This window comes from Onychomys torridus, chromosome 22, assembly GCF_903995425.1.
Source record: "Onychomys torridus chromosome 22, mOncTor1.1, whole genome shotgun sequence".
Classification (NCBI taxonomy): Eukaryota; Metazoa; Chordata; class Mammalia; order Rodentia; family Cricetidae; genus Onychomys; species Onychomys torridus.
The window spans coordinates 41,492,876-41,516,633 of NC_050464.1; the positions used below are offsets into that span (position 1 = coordinate 41,492,876).

General features: G+C 45.6%; 1 protein-coding gene across 10 annotated transcripts in view; it reads right to left on the reverse strand.

Moving 5' to 3' along the window:
* Nucleotides 1–23,758, reverse strand: part of Pitpnb (phosphatidylinositol transfer protein beta) — a 54,978-nt gene that overhangs the window by 4,928 nt on the left and 26,292 nt on the right. For all 10 annotated transcript variants that reach the window (XR_004943480.1, XR_004943479.1, XR_004943478.1 and 7 more), the window contains 3 exons: nt 15,455–15,532; nt 4,617–4,727; nt 2,165–2,287 (listed from right to left, as the gene is read on the reverse strand). Coding sequence is in view for 7 of the 10 variants with exons in the window: in XM_036171717.1 (XP_036027610.1) it covers nt 2,165–2,287; nt 4,617–4,727; nt 15,455–15,532 (312 nt within the window). In the remaining 3 variants the exon portion in view is untranslated. The remainder of the gene's footprint in view (nt 1–2,164; nt 2,288–4,616; nt 4,728–15,454; nt 15,533–23,758) is intronic.

Consider the following 23,758-nt stretch of genomic DNA (forward strand, 5'->3'; position numbering starts at 1 on the left):
AAACAAACAATACTGTATTTCTAAAACAATCCCTTCCCCCAAGCCTCCCCAGGGTCTGGCCAGTTCTCCTCCACTACCTGGCTAATCCTTCCAGCCCTGCAGACTGCAGGCCACACACACATGCATGTGTACGTCCTTTCTATACCCAACTTAAGGTGCCAGGCATTCTCAAGTCTAAAAGAGATTTGATAAAAAGAGAGCCAATTCTTAAAATATCTGTGAATTAAGAACATTACAGTGTATGAGAGTCCTTGACTAGGCATGAGGAGAAATTCCTGCAGAACCGCAGTCTTCTTCGTGGGGAAGGAGCTGCTTGCCTGGTGCTCCCAGCCACAGGCCCCATGAGCAGTAAGTACTACAGGCATAAAATACTGTGACCTCATAAGGAGCAGCTAACATGAGGATGGTCAGCACGGACACTGGGACCTGCCTGAAACACTGCCCAAGATCAAACAGATCAAACAGCCATCTACACCCTGAACCCAGGACACAGTGCAGCAAGTCACGGGGCCTCGTTCACTCTGAGCCCTGAGCTGCTACAGTGCTACTTCCAAAGGGCTGGCTGAGCAGCTGCTTATCTTCCGGCCTATACCACAGGTGGGAGCAAGGGTTCTCATGGTGTGTTCAGGTATCTGCAGGCTAAGAACTTTGAAAGAACCAAGAGTGGGGAGCAGCAGACCTCAGCCACATTCTGCCCAAGGGGATGGGATGCAGGGCCCGAGTTCACCATCAGCACAAACTGCATAGCCAGGGCAAGGGGTCTTAGGCACCCCCTCCAGGTTCTGGGAAACACTGGCTGGAAGCAGCTGTGCTCCAGCTTGAGCAGCTGCTCCAGAGCTGAGGGTAGGAGGAGTGGGTGTTCGCTAGGAGGGAGGGCACGGCAGGGCAAGGGTCCGTGCTGGAGGGTGGTGTCAGGGCTGCTTTGGGAGGAGTACCTAACTACTGAGAAGAAGTGAGCACAGGGGTGAGAGGTGTGAGGCTGGAGCAGCATGACCTGTGCGTGCCTGCTTGAATACCCATGGCCAGCCTCCAAACAAAGGCAGGGAGACCCTGCCACTCCTGCCATTCCATCATCCCATCACCCTACTCCAAAGATCCAGAACTCAGAGCTGCAGTAAAGAAAAACCAACTCCTTATAATAGTGTCTCTATGGGAAAGTACACTGCAAATTCAGTCAACCTAAAATAATCTGGAGCAAAATCCATTTATAAGGTGATATCTGTCTATAGTTTAAATGTAAGATAGGCTACCACATTCTATTGCCCTATTAAGAACACACAGCACATTCCTTTCCGAAGATTGGGTTAAGGTAATTAGAAGCAGACCTGCCCTGATCACCCCAGGTAACCAGCTGCAGACACTCCTTCACTGTGTTACAGCAGTGACAGTATCCCTTCCCTGTCAGAGCCTGACTTCCTGCCACACCCCATGACTACATGGGGCTCTAGCCTCACACAGAGCACCAGATACCACACCTGCAGGGCTTGCGGAGCCAGGACCTCTGGCAGGACTCAGGGTGACTATGTGGGTGCCCTGAAGGTCCTGCATATGCCTTGGATTTACTTCCCACCTTGGGAATGAACTACCAACTGCAGAAAAGCATGGTTTAGGGAAAAATCAAAACCAAATCCTGTGGGAGGAAGCCAAGGAAAATGGCCTTAGAAGAGTCTAGACACCCACTGGCTATGGGCAGGAGCTAGGGCAAGTTTAGCCATGGAACTACTCCTTGACCCCTGCCAAGGACCACTGGAATCTGCCTAGAGCTCTCCAAGGAAGCAGAGATCACTGCTAGGTGGGAGAGGGGAGATGGCACTGCCAGACTCAGAGGACTCATCAGCCTCACCTTGTCTTTGGAGGGAACTGAGCTGAGTAGGCTGAGCCAAAGGCATCTCGATCTAAAAGAACAAGACAGGTACTGCCGCAGAGATGCCCGAGACCCAGTACAAAGCACCGGGATATTATTTACAAGGAACACATTCTAGGTTAAGAAAGCTCTAGTCCACCTTCAGGAGGCTGAAGGGCATCAGTGTCCAAAAAGTTCCATTTTGATGAAAATACACATGGTAAGTTAGACATGGCTTCCAGCAACACTCCCCAACTCCAAGTCTACACTTGCTAAGCATGTGCCGCGTAGAGAAGGGAAACAGAACTGCTACAGCCTTACTGTTTCTAGTTCTTTCTGAGTCTCATCTTCCATTCTCCTGATGTCTTCCATCGTCAGGTCAATCCACTTGTCAATCCAACAAAAGAGCTGGCGATGTAAGTTTGTAAAGATCCGTTTTTCTTGCTTTTAAAACAAAGTGGCAAAAACATACAATTAGTGACACATTAATTGTACATGTCCCAAGCAACCCATAAAACGAACCTGCACTTAGTTTGAAAAGACCACTTTATGCAATAGCAGAAACTAGGCCAAGTGTGGTGGGACACGCCTTTAATCCCAGGACTCAGGCAGATCTCGAGAGTTCAAGGCCAGCTTGGTCTACATATAGAGTTCCAGGACAGCCAGGGCTGTGTAGAGACTTTGTGAATTCTTTACATCAACACTAATTCTACCCTATCATAATTTTACACAGGAGGAAAATAAATTCCCTGTGAAGTGGCGGCAAGACAGCTCACCAGGAAATGTGCTTGCCTCCAAGCCTGATGACTTCAGTTCAATATCTGGATTCAAATGGTGGAAGGAGAGAACCAACTCCCACAAACCGTCCTCTGACCTCCACACCCATGCAGCTGATACACACAACCACACGCAAAAACAAACAAACATACACAATTCAAAACTTATTTTCAAAGTTCCCTGGGAAATGGGAAAGAATCTCCACTGGCAAAAGGATGAACGGTCTGGTGGAAGCCAAGAGTGTGTGGCATGCATAATTGAATTCCATATGCTCCCGCTGGGCCCCATATCCTGACACCTGTTCTCAATGCCCAGGATCAAAGGTCAACTAGGTTCTTCTACAGTGAGACTAGACTCAGTCTTCACCGAGTATCATAGGGCACCCTGCATTGAAGGAAAGCCCCCAGTGCTCAGAGGCACAATGATGAAAGCACTAAGTATTCTGCATTAATTCTTTTGTGCTCTACATTACTGCACATGTGTATGCACAAACACAAACATATATATGAAAACTATATATAGAAATACTGTCTTTAAATACCCAAATATTTAAGTTGTATTCAACTTTCCCAACAAGAGAGCAAAGTACATACAACTACTGACACTTTGGGAACAATTCTCCACTTTCTCCCCATGAACAGAAGACTGCATGTTTACACAAGTGACTTCTCCTTATCTAAACTGGACTGTGACCTATTTACTACAATGTCCAGGGGAGAAGGCCAGCCCTGCAGAGTGTGCTCTAGGGCTGGCTGTGAACAGTCTAAGAATCCAGTGCATAACAGGGACGTCTCTTATTCCCTAGGATTTCTTCTGTGTATGCGTACATGTCTCTGCACCTCATGCTTGCAGTACCTGTAGAGGCTACAAAGTGGTGTGGATATCCTGTAACGAGTGTTACAGATGGCTGTAAGCCATCATGTGGGTGCTGGGAATCAAACCCAGGTCCTCTGGAAAAGCTGCCAGTGTTCTTCACCACTGAGTTGTCTCTCCAGCCCTTAAAGACATTTTTATAATGATGATGATGGGGTGAGGGGATCCTACAGGAAGAGTAAACATAGGGTATTCCCACACCTTCCTGTGTACTTACTTATTGTTTGGTTTTTTTGAGACAGGGTTTCTTCATGTAGTTTTAGTGCCTGTCCTGGATCTCACTCTGTAGACCAGGCTGGCCTTGAACTCACAGTGATCAGCCTGGCTCTGCCTCCCGAGTGCTGGGATTAAAGACGTGCACCACCACCACCCAGCCTTCCTGTGTATTTATAACCTGGTATTTTGTTGCTCTGTGTGGTGCTGGGCAACGCTATGCATAAATGTGTTTACACTACTGTGATACCCCTTCTCTATCTAACTGCTCATGTTACCTCCATTTTTTAAAAAGTAATTAGGATAGGGATCCTCAGATCATGTCATCATTACACTCCAGACAAGACAACATGAGTGCCAGAGAAGTGGCCAGGAAACCAGGTGTCTTCAAGGACAGGCTAGTTATGGGAGGGGCTTTGTACTCAAGTGCAGAAAAAAACCATCTGTGAAAAATGAGGAAAGCACACTGAACAAATAAAGCACTACATTTCTCCTAAGAAAGTCCCTTAAGGGCTGGAGAGATAGCTCAGTGAGGTTAAGACCTGGTAGCTCTTCCAGAGGACCCAGGTTTGGTTTCCAACACCCACACGATGGCTCTCAGCTGTTTGCAACTACAATTCCTGGGTATCTGAGGCCCTCTCCTGGCTTCCAAAGGCACCGCATGCATGCAATGCACAGATATACACATAGACAAAACATCCATACACAAAAGGTAAAGCCTTTAAAAAAAAAAAAAAAAAAAAAGGGGGTCTCTTAAAATCTCCTTGTTATTTAGATTTGGTGTTTTCAGGGAATCAGACAGACACATGGGGACAGTAACTTTCATGACATAAAGGAGAAAATGCTGGTCACAGAGACCATTTGCCAACAGCCACTTCTCTCTACTCCCCCACACTATGAGCAGATTTACCTTCTGAATGAAGTTCTCTACTTTGCTCTGCAGCCCCCACCACTTGAACTTGATGGTCACCAGCTTATAGGCACACATCTTAGGACAGTCGGGGGTGTTCGCCAGCTCCTTCTGGATGAGAAAATCAGGACAACTGTGAGCTCAGTATTTAGGTTTTGATTGAAACTGACTGCCATATAACAACATCACAGACACACAAACAAGGAAAACCAGTCTTGTGTTTGGAATCATTTCCTGCCACACACCAAGTTACTTCCCAGCTGTGTGGTCTCAAAGGTGGGTTCGTTAGCTAGCGTGTCACTGTAGATTTTTGGTTTTGGTTTTTCTGTGTGGCCCTGGCTGTTCTGGAACTCACTCTATAGACCAGTGTGGCCTTGAACTCAGAGATCTGCCTAGCTCTGCTTCCTGAGTATGTGCTGGGATTAACAGTATATAACCCCACCACCTGGCTTCACTGGAGTTCCTATGTATGAAGTTCTTATCAAGAGCGAACCTTAAACAAGGTAAAGTTCTCCTAACTCCCACCATTGAGTTTCACCATTTTCTGTATTTTCAAATATTTCCAAGTGGAGCAGAAGAGTCCGTGACAGCAGAGGGCCACAGTCAGCAGTGCAGATGCACATCACTAACAGCATGGCCTGTGCACACAGCTTCAAATCACACAGAGATCCACACACTGGTATTCGAGGGTTTAGATGGAAAATCAAGTCTTGCTTGGATAGATGGGGGATATTGCCAGCAACTGTCCTCTGAGTCATGTAACTGCCACCTTGGGGACTTCAGCTGTACCCCTCTTGCAAAAGAATTCCCCCCCCCCCAGCTGGGCTCGACTGTATGTACACACACACACATGTACACACACACACACACATACGGAGGGTTGGGGTGATGAGACATTCACCTGTGTATCTAGCCACTAGATACTACCTATTGTATGCAACCCTGCTTTAACAACACACGGCCTTGGGTGTGTGTGTGTGTGTGTGTGTGTGTGTGTGTGTGTGTGTGTGTGTGTGTAAATACACTGGGCATCTCACTCTGAAAGCTAGCTTCAGCAATGATTAAGCAGAGACCATTTATACACCACCCTGTGTTAGGTGCTGTCGGGGACACACAAAACTGACTCAGAGAATGTATGTGTATTTTTTAATTTTTAAAAAGATTTATTTTATGTATACGATGCTCTATCTGCATGTTCGCCTGCACACCAAAAGAGGGCATCAGATCCCATTATAGATGGCTGTGAACCACCATGTGGTTGTTGGGAATTGAACTCAAGACCTCTGGAAGAGCAGCCAATGCTCTTAATAGCTGAGCCATCTCTCCCAGCTCTCACATACATCTATTTTCAATAACAAAACAATGCTGTTGCCCTTGGTGGGAACTGTTCATCCATCAAAAACTCCATAGCACACACAGATCTTCTCAGACATGGGGGTCACAAGTTATGTCAAGTCAGGTCTGGCCACCCATCTTCAATAAGCCAATAAAAAGGGTTGATTTAATAGTGGGAAGAAGAAAGGGGGGGCTACTCAATGTGGACACCTGGGGAAGAGGGACAAAGACATACAGCAGAGCCCTCAAGTGCATCTCTGGGGTCCTAGAGTGAACTGAAGTTTAAACAGAGCCAAGGCTTTGCACACGAGCCCTGTCAAGGTGCAGTCCTCCCGCCACGACCCGTGGTCATCTCCAGTCTCATCCTGGGAGGTGGTGACAACTCTTAGAACTGCGTGCAATCTTTCTGGAAGGCAAGTTCTCCCTCTGACAGGCACTTTTCCCTTCTCCTAGCGTGAGACTCCTGGGGAAATCCCCACGCTGAGTCCACTGTTTCAATAGTCTCTCTAGAACATCTTCTTCATTTCTACCAGGCCAGTTAAACTGACATGGGCCTCCCTTCCCGTTGACTGCAAGCCTGGCTTGCACCTGGTGTGGATGAGTTCAGCCAGCTTCTACTGGACACCCTGTCGCTGACGTTCTACAGAAAGGATGGTAAAGTGAGCCTTCCATGGACCATCTCTTCAATAAGCAATGAGCCCATGCTGGGGCCGCTGACCCAGTGACTGCTGCTGAGTGTGAGAAGATGGCTCAAGTGGCAGGCAGGTCTAGCTGGCACCAGGTCAAAAGCCTGGGATCCAGCTGTGCTTCCTGTGTGCAGAATTCTTACCTTCCCTGGCTCCACTCCTCTAGACTATCAGATCACTCCACGTTCCACTGAGGTGAACCAGGGCTAAGCAAGCTTAGCTCCAAGGCTGTAGATGTTAAACCAAGCATGCCCTTTACAGTCCATGGTGCGTGAAGCTCCCTATACCTACATAGGCCCCTGTCCACACACCCAGGCTCAAGTTTTTCTATAGCTCGGCTCCCAAACCCCTGAACACCCATAGCCCTAAGCACTTTTCAGCTTGGACAAGTTCTGGTAACCCCAAGCTACAAACAGCTTCATTGGAAGTTAAGCTGCACACCTTATTCTCCACAAAACCTCACCTCATTAGAACAACAGCCCTTCAGAATTCTCCCACAATTTATAACAGCAAGGGGGAAACCCAGTTCTAATTAGAAGATGAGCTAAATGCAACCCAGGCGCCCCCCACAGGCTGGATCCAGGCACACAGCACACACTGACTCCATAATCAACCAGGCTGTTTGCCACATGCTTCCTAGTGATGCTGGCAAGCTACTTAGAGCCAATTAACACAGCAATTTATAGAGCTTGCACTGGGCCATAAAAATTATTTTAAAAAAATAAATGGAACAAAAAAATCCTAGTTCTTGAAGCTATCTTCCTATACCTCAGATGTATATTTATTTTCAATCTTCTCATTTTCCTTCCAATTTACAAGCAGTTACTAAAAACAAAATAAAAAGCCCACCCTATGAGGGAAGAATATGCAAATCCACTCAAATCTGCCCTAGTAGACAAAGGCCTGCTGCCTCGACTTCCTGCCTCAGTCCTCTCTGCACACACCGGCCTCTCACTAAGTACCAGGAAGCAATGAGAAGGTAGTATCACAGGTGATAATACATGAGCTACATGTTTTCCTTTAGCAATGAACATATTGATGGTATTTTAAGTGTCATTCATTTTTAAAAGCAACTGATAGGGAGTCATCCTTTAATCCAGGCTTTAAGATAGTGATTAAGAATAGAGCTCTACAGATGATGGTGGCACATACCCAACACTCGGGAGGCAGAGGCAGGCAGATCTGAGTTTGAGGCCAGCCAGGTCTACAGAGTGAGTTCCAGGACATCCAGGGCTACACAGAAAAACCCTGTCTTGAAAAACGAAGGAATAGGGCTTTAAACATCTCTACACTATTGTTCTGGGGTACAGTCTGACATGGTGGGATGAAAAGCTATTAACATCTTACCATTTCCCTGTTATCAGAAAAGCAAATACAAATGTGCTACCTTATTCAGACAGACCCACTCAGTAATCAAGAGCCTCCACATCCACAACACACATTTTAGGTCTCCTAAACAGCAGCTACTGTGCACTGCCACTAAGGACCGCCACTGAGGCGAGGCTGGTCTTGAACTCAACAGCACTTCTGCCTCTCGCACTGTAGCTGTGGGGAGAGACACCTTTCATAGATCAACTACTATGTGAGAAAGAAAAACCAGTGGCAACACGCATATGGACAGCTACAGGCACCTGTAAATGAACCAGGGCATAAGCCAAATAGTTACATGAATGGCAGAAATGCAGGTTGTAACAACTAAGTCTTATTTCCTTTCAGGTACAACACTTTATTTTCAAAACTCACATTTTATCGCTGGGGGAGTGGTAACCTTATTATTTAAAAACAAAACCCGAGTCTTAAAATACTGCGGCTCTCAGTCACACATTTTAAGACAAAGGCCTCCTTCACCTTGACTTTTATGGGCACTATTTCAAATGGTCCTCTTTTCTCTGCCTATGACAATTTAAATGTTTGGGGCTCCCCCACCCCCTTTTGATGTTTAATATATCAAAGCAAAACAGACTGAGGTGAAAGTTCAGTTAGGGCATAAAATTTTTGAGATTTTACTTACTTATTTGTTTCATAAGTATGAGTGTCTACACTACCCAAAGGAAGGCACTGGATCCCCTGGGACTGGAGTTTCACATAGTTGTGAGACTCCATGTTGGTGCTGGGAATTAAACCTGTGTCCTCGGGAAGAGCCAGCCACCGGTGCTCTTAACTGCTGAGCTGTCTCTCCAGGCCGTCAGTCGGGGCCTTTAATAGATAATGTTGGGTCCAGCCCATGTTTAATTCTTCCTAGGAGTAAACAATGCAAAGTAAAGCACAAGCATTCATGGGGCTACCAGAGCCGTCCTGTAAAGAGATGTGTAACTGGGGATGACTTAGCAGGTGGAGGCGCCTGCTGCCAAGCCTGGCTACCCGAGTTCCACTACAACCTCTCGGTGCCAAATGACAGGAGAGAATCAACTCCTGCAAGTTTTCCTTTGCCCCTGATGCATGCTGTGGCAGGCAAACACATGTGCGTTCACGTGCCTGCTCTGTACACATGTGCACACAAGTAAACAGAACAAAAAATTTTCATTTTTTAAAAAATTTTATGTGCATGAGTGTGTGTCTGCATGTATGTATAGGTACCATATGTATACCTGGTGCTTGCAGAGGTCAGAAGAGGGCATCAAATCCCCTGGAACTGGGGAATTGGTCATGAGCCAACACGTGGATACTGGGAACTAAACCCAGGTCCTCTGCAAAAACTAATGCTCTTAACTGATAACCCATCTCTTCAGCCCTTAATTAAAAAAAAAAAAAAAATTTAGGAAACAACTTTCAAAGATGTGAAAATTCCCACTGTGACAGAAAGAAGCTCTGGCTTGTACAGGTCCCTAGGAGCTCAGCTGCTGTAGGCCACAGCTTCCTGGTTCTTTACAACCAATACAAATGTGTCTAAATTCTTTCCTCTTTATTGCTTTAAAAACAACTGCCTCTCAAAACAAAAAAGGAGGATGGGAATTAAGTGAAGGTCTTTTACACATTGCTCCAATCCAGCTCAAACTGAAGATTTTTCATTACCTGCATCAAAGCAGCTAAGGATACTTCTGCTAGTTCACAATACTATTATTCTGCCAGTGAGTAAGTTCTATATAGATTAAAATTTAAAAAGGCAACTTTTTTTTTTTAAAAGAGGAGGAACATTGGTTGGCTAACAAAAGAGCAACCAGAAGTTCTGTAAGATGAGAGTCCCGAGTTAACAAAAGAACTCCACATTATGTTTTCCCCCACATAATTTAAATTTCATCCATAATATAGCATCCACTAGTTAGCTGCAAAATGTTTTTAAAATTACATTTAAATAGTTTGTATAGTCACAGAATTCCTTACATTTCACGTTACTAACTATAAATGAAGTTTCCCAAGTCAAATCATGTTTTCAATTTTAGAGCACATATTAGGTTACTTTGAGGCATGTGGCCGAGTCCTTCAGGGAAGCAGCAGACACGGCAACCACACATCATGACTGAATGACTTGCAACATGTGGAGCTGCATGGTAAGCAATCAGCCAACATTAGCCTCAAGAACAAATTTCTTGAATCTGTGACAAACAAACATATACAAACGAAAGAGAGTAAAAAGAGCATCTGAGGCATTCTTCTGACCTGATCCTCACAGCCTCGTCCTGTGGATGAGTGTGGGATGGGGGCATTGCATGTGAGTGGAGTCAACGCTCTGCAGCAGCAGCAGCAGCAGCAGCAGCAGCAGCAGAGCAGAGCAGTCCTCGGTAGGGTTCACACTCCCCCAGAATTTTAGTTTTTCAGTGGTAGGCAATCGGAATGCTCAGTTTTGGCGTCCGAATTCGTAGTGTTAAGTTTCCAACCGAAATCTCACTAAGAAAGTTAAAAATAAATGTGCTGTGAGGGCTGCCAGTGTGTGCACCAGCAAATGTCAACACAGGATCACAAAACACATGCCAAGCATGTGCACCACAATCTCAGGCAAAACCTCATTCTCCAACAAATATTGTTTTCTCTTCTCTAGACAGCGTTTTCTCTGCGAGTCTTCAAGACAGGCCTGGGCTGGACATTGTGTTTTTCTACATGAGTTAACTGACTCTGTACAAGCACCCACTGAGGGCACATCTATGCCAGGCACTGCCACACACTTTGGTAGTTTCACATAAGACAGGAGGTGGAACAAGGAGACCACTTTGACCTGAGGCTCCAACTGGTAGGGTGGGGGCTCCTGGTGGGAGACTCAACTTCAAAATAGTCCCAAAGGGTGAACTACTCATAGGTAATTTCATAAAAATAGGGAAAATAAACTCAAACAGGAAGGCCCTTGCTCGTGAAGGGATCAACAGAGTCTATGCTCCCTTATAATCATGTGGCACAGTTCATACTCTTCCTCATCAGGATGGAAGTTCATTACCATGTGCAAGTACAGCTGCAGGTCTCACCCTACTGGACTCAAGAAGAGCCTGGCCCAAGGCCTGTTCTGCCGAGTTACTTCTCACAACAGGCAGCATCCGTTCCAGAGGTCTGAGTCCTGCAGGTCTGCCTAGAAGCAGAGGCATTAGTAGCCAACGGCTAGCAAACAGCTCAGGGCACCCAGATTTTGAAAACGCGGGCCTGATCATCAGGGAATACACGTATAATATACACTAAGCGCTACATGTACTTTTAAAAACTTCAAGCTAAAAGTGAAGTCACCAAACTGTGTAATCTCTGAAAACCTGTCATGTCTGTAAACTGCTTTATTGCACAGAATCCAAAATGTGGCTAACCAGAAACCAGTTTGAGTTCTGCACGTTCCAGATACAGGGTTTCAAACAGGAGACCACAGGGAGGAAGCATCTTCCATTAGGAGAGCCATGAAAAGGACAAGGTCATGACCACAGGAAGAAGCTCTAGGTCCCTTTCCCACTAGTCTCCATCTGGAAGGACTTTCATAGCTGGTTCTTCGTCCCTCACTTCCACTGTCCCCATCCCTGGCACAAAATCTCACACCTCACCTAACAGCCAAGGCTGTTGTCACATTTCGCACTCGTGGGGTAGAAAGAGAAAGCAGTCATGAGGGAGGAGACAAACTATCCTGAGGACTCAGAATGGCCATGAGGGTGAGTCTGAAAGGCCAAGCTCCAAGTGCCAGCACTCTGGGGAAGAACACCCTTGCACACATCGAACCACAGTCATTTCTGACCGATTCCCACACGCTCTGATGACGGAGCACTGCAGAGGCCGGTGCGTTGGCACGGCCTCCGAGCTATTGATCCATTGGTAGCCACAGAAGTTTGACTCCTCAAGAGTGCCTGGCTTAAATGAAGAAAGAGATGAGGACTTTTGTTGGGTTAGCATGAGAGTATCATCTTCAATCTGACACTCCCTGGATCACAAGCAGAGGACACACATGTAAAATAGGACTGGGAGCCTTAAGGGGGGCAGCTGTGGCAGTGCCACAGACCTCCCTGCCATAGAAACCGCAGCCTACACATGCATAAGCATGTGTGTGCATGCACACCGTACCACAGAGAAATGAGATGTTCGTCAGCAGTTCTGCCTTGAAGCAAAATTCTTAATCAGGTTATAAATTGCTCTATTAGCATGCACAAAGTCACTTCATGTTGAACTCTAAGTAACAGTATAATTCATGTGCTCAGATCTTTTAATTTCCTTCTTCAGAGGGAAAATGAGCACACAAGTAAGGCTTGTGTCTCTAGGGCTGTAGTGTATTCCTGGTTTTGTTTGTGTGTTTGTTTAAGTAAAAATATGTATCATACCATAAGGGAAAAAATAAAAGCCTGTGCTCATGACAAGCTTGGGAAATGAGAATGTCTTTTGAGCAGCAACATTACCAGCCTGGTGAAGACCCTCTGATGGCTGACCCACACCAAACACTCATTAAACACTGTAGGACTGGTGACCCAGGACAAATAAATCACAGCTACCAGTGTGCAGGGCTGCTTGGTACTAGAGGCGAACTCTGTGGTGTAAACAGTGCAACACAACTACACCCACACCTCCAGAGGAGGGGAGGCTCAATAACCTGACCTTCTGACACGACTTCCTGTGACCAGCACTTACTCATATCATTTAATCTTCCCAACAACTTCTGAGGTTGGTCCTAACAATCACATTTTAGAGGTGTGGAAACCTGAGGCACAAGGCTTAGGTCATCTAAGTCCTAACACATGTACCTCACAGAATTTGTACAGTGCTTTTGTACCTCTATCACTGGAGATGTCCTGACCTCTGTGTCGAACTGTCTAAGCAGAGTTCGACTGTTACAACACAACACAACAAATGAGGCAGATTCACTGGGCTGAAAAAAGGATCTGCCCATCACACCTTACACCTGTCAACAGCACTGGACTCAGGCCTGCGACCCGGTAGGCACTGCAGTCTCTCCTACAACTCTTCTCTGGGATTCTCTGGCCATACTTCTCACTTATAAACAAAGCACCCATGTCTGCCCCAGTCAAGTTTGGACAGTTAAATGTGACCTTTTATAGTCCCCGGGACCATAAGGAACCTTTCCCCCTCAGCTGAAAAGCAGTAAATACAACAGGAAGTATCCCTGTATCAAGTAAAGGAAGCATCAAGGCAATTCCTGGGGTTACACCCAGTGGCAGAGCACTTGCCTAACGTGTCAGGTCCTGAGTCTGACACCTGAGCAACCAAAGACACGCAAGCACACAAACCAACCAACAGACCCTGAGCAACTAAAGACACACAAGCACACAAACCAACCAACAGACCCTGAGGTTTTCACTTATCCCTGGACACATTTTGGAACATAGATTAGTAAGCAACAGCCTGTTGCTGAAAGAGCAGGTGGATGATGCAAGGAGGTTTCACTCAGAGAGGCTACCTCTCAGTCTGCACGGTATAGCAGAGGCCACAGCAGTTGTTCTGTCATGCCCACACACACTTCTGTCCTCAGCCTGCCACCAACACCACCAGGTGGAGTAAGGACACATGCCTGCTGATCAAGCCCATAGGTGCTCATTCCCATGTGTGCTCAGCTGTTGTCATGAATGTGACCTTCATGTCCTTGCACATCAGTTAATGGTGGTTTGGCTTGTTTTCTCCACTACCCCATTATTCCTAGGTCATGGCAGCTCAGCAGCTGCTTGCTTTTTAAGAATCCCTGTATCTACCACCATGTGGATAGTGAGCAAGTGATCAACAAGCAAGTGGATTGGAGGAGCTTTCTGCACGGACAACATGAAGTCATTGTTGGACTTCTTTGCTAGGCACAGCCCCCATGGCTCATGCCTGTCATCTTAGCATCATAAGGCTGAGGAGGGGAACCACTAGGTGTTCAAGGACTGCACGGTCTGTGTGGTGACACGCAGGTAGCATGAGCCCCACCATGCAACCCTGTCCCCAAACTTAAGCTACTCCAGAATTTTAAATAAATCACCAACCAGAGATAAAGGACCATGGGTAAACACACATCACAGCAGCAAAGCAAAGACAAGCAATGTTAGTGCCACACACTCTAATTTCCCAAGAAGCAGAAAAGCCAAGCAAAAGCAAAAACATCAAGTAACTCTGTAGCAGGCCGGAAAACCTCCCAGCAGTTCTTTCCCATGGGGAAAGCTCTGCATTCAAGCAGAACAGGCCCATCACACAACAGGTGTGCAAAATCTACATCCAAACACTGGTAATTGGGTGAAAGAACTCGGTATTTTGTCACAAGCCTTCCGTTTCTTCATCCTCTGTAAAAGTACTACTGGCCAGAGTCAGCCCCAGAGAGCAGTGCCACCTCAGCAGGGACACGCCCTGGAGAGCCACCAGCCTGACCTAGTGGTGTCTAGAGGATGTAGCTACAAACCTGGGAAACCCTTAGAGTAGATTCAGACAATGCTTGTGCGACATTCACCACTTCCTAAATATTAAGTCTCTAGTCATGGTAATTAGGTTGGAAGAGTTTTGAACTCTACCCTGGAAACAAATGTGAAAATAAGACAAATGATGATTTTTTTTTTTTTTCTTTCCTTTCCAAGCTAGGGTCTCACTGTGTAGTCTTGATTGTCCTGGAACATGACATAGACCAGGCTGGCCTTGATCTCACAAGAGATCTGCCTGCCTCTGCCCGAGTCCTGGGATTACAGCCGTGAACTACCACACCCTGCCATGACTCATCTTACATGAAACAAGTCAGACCCCTCCTTCAGTGGATGTGCAACAGTTTACCACTAGTTTAACAGGGCTGTCCAGTGATCCTCTACAGCCAGCTCTGCACTGTTCCCTTAAGTTGTAACCAGCCTGTTAGAGCTTGGCTGCCAAGAAAATCCTGCTCAGGTCAGGTTTGGGTTTTTAATGTGCCTCCTGGTCTGTCAAACTAATCACAATAACCGGGCTTGCTTAAGGGATTCATTTAGTGTAGCACATTATACGACACGACTATGTTGGAACCGTGTTTCCTACTCCATGAATGGAGTGAAGGTGTGTCTACCTGAATACACATACTTGCCATGAAGACTGCTCTGGTGTCCTGCTCTCCAGAAACCTAACCATTATAAAGGTCAGGAAACACCTCGGGGAGCAAACTTGTTTAAAGCTGATGCCGACTAGGCCCCACTACAAACCTTCATTTAACATGGATTTCCATATTGTCCAGAGGCAGAAGATGTCACAGTCCCCAAAAGCAAACCATTTGCCTCTCTTCAGGTTCCTCAGCACAGCACGACTGTTCTGTTTGCTAATGCAGCACACACAGGCCAACTGCAAGTGGTTCTAAGTCCTTATTGCAAATAAAACCCTCTGTGTAATTTTTATTTTTCATTTAAACACTACCGCCTCTTGTAAGACTTGGGACCTGTCAACTGTCATGTTGCCAAGACTCCACTTGTCAGCAAGGTCGGCAGCCAATACCTTCCAGTTAGGTCCCAGGGGGCCTCTCTTGGTCTTGACTGACTGGAATAATGCAGGGTCTTCATCAGCTTTGTAGTCCTGTAAAGCAAAACAGAGTCGGAGATGAAGAAGAAAACCAGAAGCCATTCTTGAACCTTGCCAGACGGCGTTCTGCAGCGAGAGCCCCTGTGCTTTGACACACGGGGGTGCCATCCCCACACAGCACCTGCAGTTCGCATCCCATTACTTTTTACACTTTTATCTCAACTATGTAATTAGGAGTGTTGAGTGATAGCAGCCCACCAGGACTAGCTGCTGGGCTGTTAAGTGTTTCATGGTTTTAGCTGACAATCATGCAGACACACTGAAGAACTACAGCATGCCCACCTCACTGTCTACAATGCCTGCACGGGGTGACACTGGGCTGCTTCTGCCACTGTGAGGCACTACTGCACTGGAAACAGACCAGAGGCCTTGCTCCTGGGCTTCCCTCCTCCCTTTCCAGCTGGATCTGTGTCCTCTAAGTCCCTCGCTGTCATAAGAGGCAGGGACAGATAACTGAGGATCTTCAGTGACAGCAAGCCACAGATGACCCCAACATCTATGATTCATGCACGTAAGCTGTTTCCCTCAGTGCATCCTGCCTGACAGACTGTACTTATCCAAAGTTCCTGTCCCTCTCCCCTCCTACCTCCATCTCCCTTCCACAGAAGGAAAGTTATTTTTGGAGTACGCACAAATGACAGGAACTTCACTAGCTGTCACAATATAGGCCCAGGGTCAGTCTAAAGCCTGGAGACAGTGATCCTTCCAGGCCAGCTTCTGGGGCCCCAAGGTGCCTCACAGCATTGGTGAAGGGCACAAACACTGCAAAAAGTACCCAGACAAGGCCCAGAGGAAACCCTGGCTAAAATTGCAGTCCCTAGGTTAAGAGCCATTCAAACAAAGCATGCACAGGGAGGGCATGCTCCAAAGTACAATACAAACTTTCCCAAAGCAAAGAAAACACACTGGCAAGTGGCCATTGAGAAGTGACCAGTTAGTAAATGCATACATACGTCATGCTAATAAGTCCTAGGGAGGTTTATAAATAAACCATGTGAAAAAGAAAAAGAGTGAGGATCAGGAAAAAAAACAAACTTTTAAAAAGCATGCATGACTGTGGACAGGAAGGCCATCTCAACACGGTCTCAGAAGCTAGAGAAAGGGCTGAAATTATTAAACACGTGAACCTGTCTCAATGATTTGAAATAGTTAATGTTGTATGGCCAGGACAGGAGGCCAGTTGGCATTACACAGAAAGGACGCACAGGGATGAGCTGCCCTAGAGAGGCAGGACAACCAGAACCAGAGTCACTCCATCTGTCTGGATACAATAGCTCTGACTTCAATCTCTGCCAGCCAGGATGAATTTGTTAACTCCGACCCACACCTGCATCATAAAAACTTGCATGCTTTCTTAGACTCAAGAAAGAAGCAACTGAACGGGTGATCCCAAAACTTGCATTCACAGAAGTAAGCTACCTAAACAAACACATATCTGTAAGTCTCCAGACCATTCTCTTCTAGCACAGAGGCTCAAAATTAAAGCCCACCTTTCCCCCAAATTAAAAAGCAACATTATATCAAACAACCACTTCCAGCACCACTTCCCAAAGTCCCCATGGAACAGCTACCAAAGGATGATAAGGGCCAGAACACAGGGCTGGTTCCTAACATCAGTCTGGTTGAAAGAGGCATACAAGACAAAACAAAACAAAACAGGTATCCAAACCCCAAGAAGTATGTATTAACTACCAAAAGAGAAGAGAGAACATTCAGTTAGAATCAAAACTAAACAAGACCAGGAGAACACACTCCTTCCAAAAGACATGTGGCCTTCATATTTAAAAGTAGAAAAAAGCCAGGCAGTAGTGGAGCACACTTTTAATCCCAGCACTCGGGAGGCAGAGGCAGGAGGATCTCTGCGAGTTCGAGGCCAGCCTGGTCTACAGCGCTAGTTCTAGGACAGTCAAAGCTACAGAGAAACGCTGTCTCACAAAACAAAAACAAAAACAAAAGTAGAAAGGCAAGCATACCATGTTTAAAATACTTCAACAATTAAATTCTAATCATCAGTCTAATCCCCAAAAGGCTGGCCATGATTTGTCAGCCTATTCTCTGAGAGAGAACCCATGCCCCCTTTCTCTTATGCACTGGGGTGTGATGTGGCTATGGCCATACCAGCCATGTTTTTCTTTTATTTTTACAAAACCTGAACTATAGGAAAACTGAATAGTAAACACAACATTTCTGCATGTAGTTATAGGTCGAAACATTGTCTTATGTGCCATTAATAGTAAAGATGCAGAAGGCTAATACATATCACAGCAGGGAGACAAATTCTGGACATGGTCAACTGCGAAAGCAGAGAGGGGAGCAGGATTTTAGGACTAAGTATGGAGAACTGGGGAGGTGCCGTGGACATTAGGCCTGCCCACACCCATGGGAAAAGTGCGTACATACACAGTAAGTGAACACAGTCACCTCTAGGGTTGAAGGAATAAGCCAGTGGCATTCAACAAAGGCAGTCCATACACCAGGGCCAAGCAACTCAGGGAGAAGGGAGAATTCGGTTTAAACTCTGACCACATCCATCATTTCCAGGTCTGCCACGAGAGACCAGCAAAGGTGCCCGCTAGAGAAGGGTCGGAATAGAGATACACCCCACTCTCTTCTACCCCAGCTCCATGCCAGGCAGACACTTCACACATCCACAGAACCCATGTGCAGTGGATGCAGAAACTGAAGAAACCGAAACCTTGTGAAGGTGCCACTAGAGATCTGACACTAATTCTGAAGGCACACCTGCGAGCCTTCATCATCCACGTGAGGGAGCCGTGACTGCTTTTCTAAGACGCATCATGAAGTTTACCATCCACTGAGGAGCTGACATGGCTCCCCATACCCAGACTTCAACCACTCTTTAAAAGATTTGTTCATTTCATGTGTATGGGTGTTTTGCCTGTACATACGTCTGTGTACGCACGTGCAAGCATTGCCCTCAGAGGCTAGAAGGTGGCACTGGACCCCTGAAACTGGGATTACAGAAAGCTGTGATCCACTATGTGGGTGATGGGAACTGGACCTCGGTCTTCTGGAAGAGCAGCCAGTGCTAATCCACTGAGCCATCTCTCCAGCCCCTATGAACCCTTTGATCTCCGTCTGTCCTGACTCACATGACTGTATCACACAGGGCAGCTATAGGTGTCAGCAATCCCAGGAAGTAAACATTTAAAACACCAAGAAGCCAGTCCCAACACTTGGACAAGGGTGTCCAAGTGGGTGTCTTCCTGAGGTGGAGACACAGAACGACACCTTCTCCTCTTTGTTTTCTTCTCTGACGTGCACAGCAGCAAACATTAAAGACATTACACTGGAAACGTAATATAACCCAATTATCAACACTGGCACCTTAACTCTGACAGGTGAGGATAACGCACCTTGTCAAACCTAGACATTCTACGCTAGCTAGTTTGAATCCGTAAATGTTTAATCAGTTGAATTAAGTAGCGTAATATGAAAAGCCAGGAAGCAGATGTAGTTTTCACAACCTCAATTTTGTATTTCTACAATAAACATTAATTTCTTTTTTGAATAGTATCTTCTTGCTGAGTTTTATTGTTAGGTATCTGATTTGGTCTCTGGATACAAAACTGGTCGATTTACATCCATATCACAATGAACAAATATATTCTTTCATGTATGACAGTTTCAGCATACAGAATGCAACCTCAGCTACCAATTACAGCTGCAAATGAGCAATAGTGTGGGATGAGACAGCCTGCTGGCTTTGTTAGTATTCTGTCTGCTCTGGGATCCCTGGGGAAGAGTGGCTCTGATGAAGAGAAGCCCCTGGCTCATGGTTTATTGTGCTTGCCACCAGCTGCAGACTTCTCATCTCATTAGTTCCTTTAGAATACTGTGGGTGAAGACAGCTGCAGTCTACTTGAGTCTTCAGCTCCTGGGTATTCTGAAGGCTGAATCTGCTATGTACTTTCTGTAATCCTTGGGAAAAAAAAGCAAATTCACTAGGCCAAGGAAACACACTTAAAAAAAAAAAAAAAAAAAAAGAGGTTTTAAAATCAGGTTTAAATGGAGTGAAATCTTATTATACTAAGGTGCATTGTGTTTAACATTTTTTGTGATATAATTTTAATTATCCAGACAATGCCTAGAGGCCTGGTCAGGATAAAGGCCTGGTGAAACCATCATTATCTAGCGAGGTGCACCTTCCCATAGTCTTTGCTCCTCCAGCAATAGTGCCCAAGTGACACAAAAGCACAGGGCATGAGACACACTTGGATTAGTGCTACCCAATGCTGTGCCACGGAGACTCTTATTTAAGTAAAAATGAAGGCGAATGGAGTCAAGATCCCCTTGGAGAACAAAATAAAGTATGATATGGTAAATAAGTGGATTAGTGTCTCCACACTGGAGTCACAGGATGCAGTCATTAAATTCGTATAAGGAGCTGTTCTGTCCTGGAACAGGAAGGCGGCACTACTTCTCGGGTACGCATCTGTTACTGACTGCCACTCTCAACAGAGACTAACAGAAACCAGGTTCATTTTGAAGACAAAGAATATTAGTTTTATAAATCTTTTAGCATAGTGGCTGTCCCCCAAAATGTAAGCATAAAACCTTTGCTGAGCCAACCTAAATATGTCCTTGAGCCCAGATTTAATTCATGATTATGAATGGGGAAGGGAGTAGGAGGTGGATTTCTTGACAGCTTGTGGAAAATCAAGATGAGCCCCAGACACCAGAAACTGCTTGAAAGTGTGCCTGGGATAGCACAGGCGAGGGTAAGCAGAAACAGGAACAGCTACTCAAAAGCACCAGCTTTAGCAACCTCCCCCACCATACACCTGCTCATAAAGACCAGGCCTGGCCCAGCCCACATAACCCGCTGCCCACAGGGAGTTTCACAAAGTAAACATTAGGATCCTGCAGCCTGCTATCAAATGTTCTACTTTAGCATGTGATGATTAATTAGGTGTCTATTCAAACGGCTCAGAGATAATCACTAAGTTTAAAATGCATGGGTACTACTGCTCAACTTAGCAAAGCTTATGGGGAGACGACCTGAAATGTGAAGACAAGTATCAAGTACTCAGTCTATCAGCACCACTCCATCCCCTTTTAAATATTATGGCCCTTAGGAAAAAAAAAGAAAATGTCTCTAATCCCAATGCTGACTGTATGCCTGGAGTTGACAAAGATGCAAGCCATACTCCAGGTCAGCATGTTTAAAAAAGTGTTTGCATTGAATGTTACTATAGCAAATAACAGAGAAAGAAATAACATTTACTAACTTGTTTAAGAAACTGATTTCAACAGTTCTTTTCTGTTTTTAATTACATCTCCCCAGTGACTCCTCACCCTTGCAGGTTCCCACAGAGTACCATTAATACAGAATAAGTAAATCTCATTAATTCAGGTCCTACCACCTTGGAATTCATAATCACTGGCATAGGGGCCAGGCTGAAGTTTATCTTTGCATGATCTATGAAAAAAAGATTTGCTACACAAATTAATAGAGTAACAAGATCTCAGGAGGGCTGTTTAAACAGTTCAGAAGTGTTTTAGAGCAATTCAGAAGCCTTCATTTGCATATAATTATTATGCTAATTACAAATCATTCTTATCTATTCATTAAAGCAGAGTCCCAAAGGACCACTAATTGTCAATAACTTGTTGGCCTAGTTTCTGTTACTGAATGTACCTCAGAGGAACAAAAGTGCATTAAAAATATTCTATAATGCAGCCCCTCCATGAATCCTGCTTTCCAATGAATCCTAAAAACTGCATTTACAAACACCTGTATGGAGATCAAAGACATGCAAATCAGAACGTGGTTGAGAAATGTGGACAGAGTGTGTCAGTCTTTCTAATTCTACAGAGACCCTCCCAACAGTCCTGCAGTGGCAAGATGACCTCAGATGGACTGTGGGTGTCCACCATAGCCTAGCCACCTATAGCCACTGGGGTGGGTCACCGCTGGCAGTGCTAGGTTCATGAACCTCCAGGCCAGCGGCTTCTTCCTGCTTTCTAATGCTATCCTTTCCTTGCTGGAGGTCAATGCCGTGTTTATGAGGGCAGACCCCCAAGAAATATCAACGTCAGAATTTCAGCTCTGGGAAAAAGTTTACTATGAAGTATGGGATGTGACTCACCGTACATCTGACAACAGAGGGAGGAAAACCAACGATGCTCCCAAAGGAACCACTGGTGAGGTGGACAGTGCAGACGCCTGAGCTGACGGTGCCTGAGAAAACTACCTGTGGTCCCCCCCAGCCCTTCCCCAAGGGGGCTGAGTTTACTGTTTGGGGCATGTTACTTATTATTACTATTTGATTTTTAAGACAAGGTTTCTCTGTGTAGTTTTGGAGCCTGTCCTGGATCTCACTTTATAGATCAGACTGGCCTCGAACTCACAGTGGATCTGCCTCCCAAGTGCTGGGATTAAAGGCGTGTGCCACCACCGCCTGACTCTACTTATTATTTTAACATTGCCCTTACCATATGTTAATATATTTACTATACCCCTTAAAAATGAAGAGTATATGACCCTGGTGTCATGGCACATGCCTTTAACCTTCATACTTAGGAGGCAGAGACAGATGAATCTCTGAGTTGGATGCTAGCGTGGTCTTCACAGTGAGATACTGTCTCCAAAAAAAAAAAAAAAAAAAAAGAAACACCTGGGTGGTGGTGGTGGTGGTGTGCACCTTTAATCCCAGCATTCAGGAGGGAGGCACAGTTCGAGGCCAGCCTGGTCTTCAGAGTGAGTTCAAAGACAGCCAAGACTACACAGTGAGACCCTGTCCTGAAAAACCAATATATATAAATAAACAACTCCTGAAAACACACCCGACAAAAATGAAAGCATCTGGGCTGGCAAACTAGATCAGCAGACCTAGATGCTTGTCCTATAAGCTGATTACCCAAGTGCAATCCCAGAACCTATGTAAAAGTAGAAGGAAGAATTGACTCTGCAATGCTGTCCTGACATTCACATGCACACCACGTGCTCGCCGTCTGACATCTTCATATATGTATATTTTATATATATATGCATGGAATAATTATTTTAACGCAGGCATTTAAGACTCTAAATACCAATGCTGTAAGTTTTAACACATTATTAACATGCCAACATCAGTAAAGGTGCTCCCCAAACATTCATTTTAAAACCAAACTGCACTCGAAATGTCTGGCAGTGCCTTCACACTTCTGCTCCCTTCTAACTGATGGCGGGCGTATCACAGAAGACACCACATCAAATGCATCGACTAGATGGGGAACGCCTTTTGCCGGGTCGGGTGTGCTCTGCCTGCCCTGCAGCTCCTCTCTCCAGTCCTGTGTGGTCTGTTGGCACTAAAATCACTGGAACTATCAAGTCATTTCCCTTCTGTAAAAGCAGACTCCAGCACACACCATCATTCGTGCTGGTGGTTTTGGAGCACTTGTGGATGAGCCTGGCACCCCGGCACCCCAGCAGTGCTCTCTGCCACGACCCTGGGGAGGGGAGGGGAGGGGTGTTTCCTGCCTAAACATGACACCCATGACCCCAGAGCAGGAGTTGGGCTGCTACCCTCAGTACGACACTCTAAAAGCAGGACTGGAAGACCTCTGCTTCTGTTCAGCCTAGGAAACAGTCTCTAAGTATATCACAGTGCCACCAGAATGACCACACCTTCAATCCCAGGACTGAGAGACAGGATCAGCCTAGTCTACACAGCAAGTTCTGGGCCAGCCAGGGCTCCAGAGTCAGTCTCCACAAACAAACAAACCATAGAGTGATACTTCTCAAAAAGGTTTTAACAGGGAACTGCTCAAGAACATTTTCTGGCTCTCAGAATTCTCATCTCCCCAGCCCTCCCCACTATTTTTCTTCTAAGACCTAGTTAGTAGTGGGGTCCAGTCAGAAAGTCATTTTGTGAAGAGGTTTTTACACACTGATTTTTAACAGAAATGTATACATGGAAAAAAGCAGTATGTTATTTTCCCACAAGAGGGCACTGCTGCCAACCATGTCTCCTAACACACCCGATGCTCTCTAAATCCATGCTGGAAGTACTTGACCATGTAAGGCAGCAGACTAAAGTGGGAAAATATTTTCACATTTATTTTTAATGGTAACCATGCTTACATTTATTTATATCCTCTTTGAAGATGGTGGGACAGGGGGAGGGGGATCCTTTACTACTCACTAAAGAAAAAGATCCTGTCAAGGGCTTGCTTAACTGTGCAGCAAAGGTGAGTGGAATAAGTAAATGG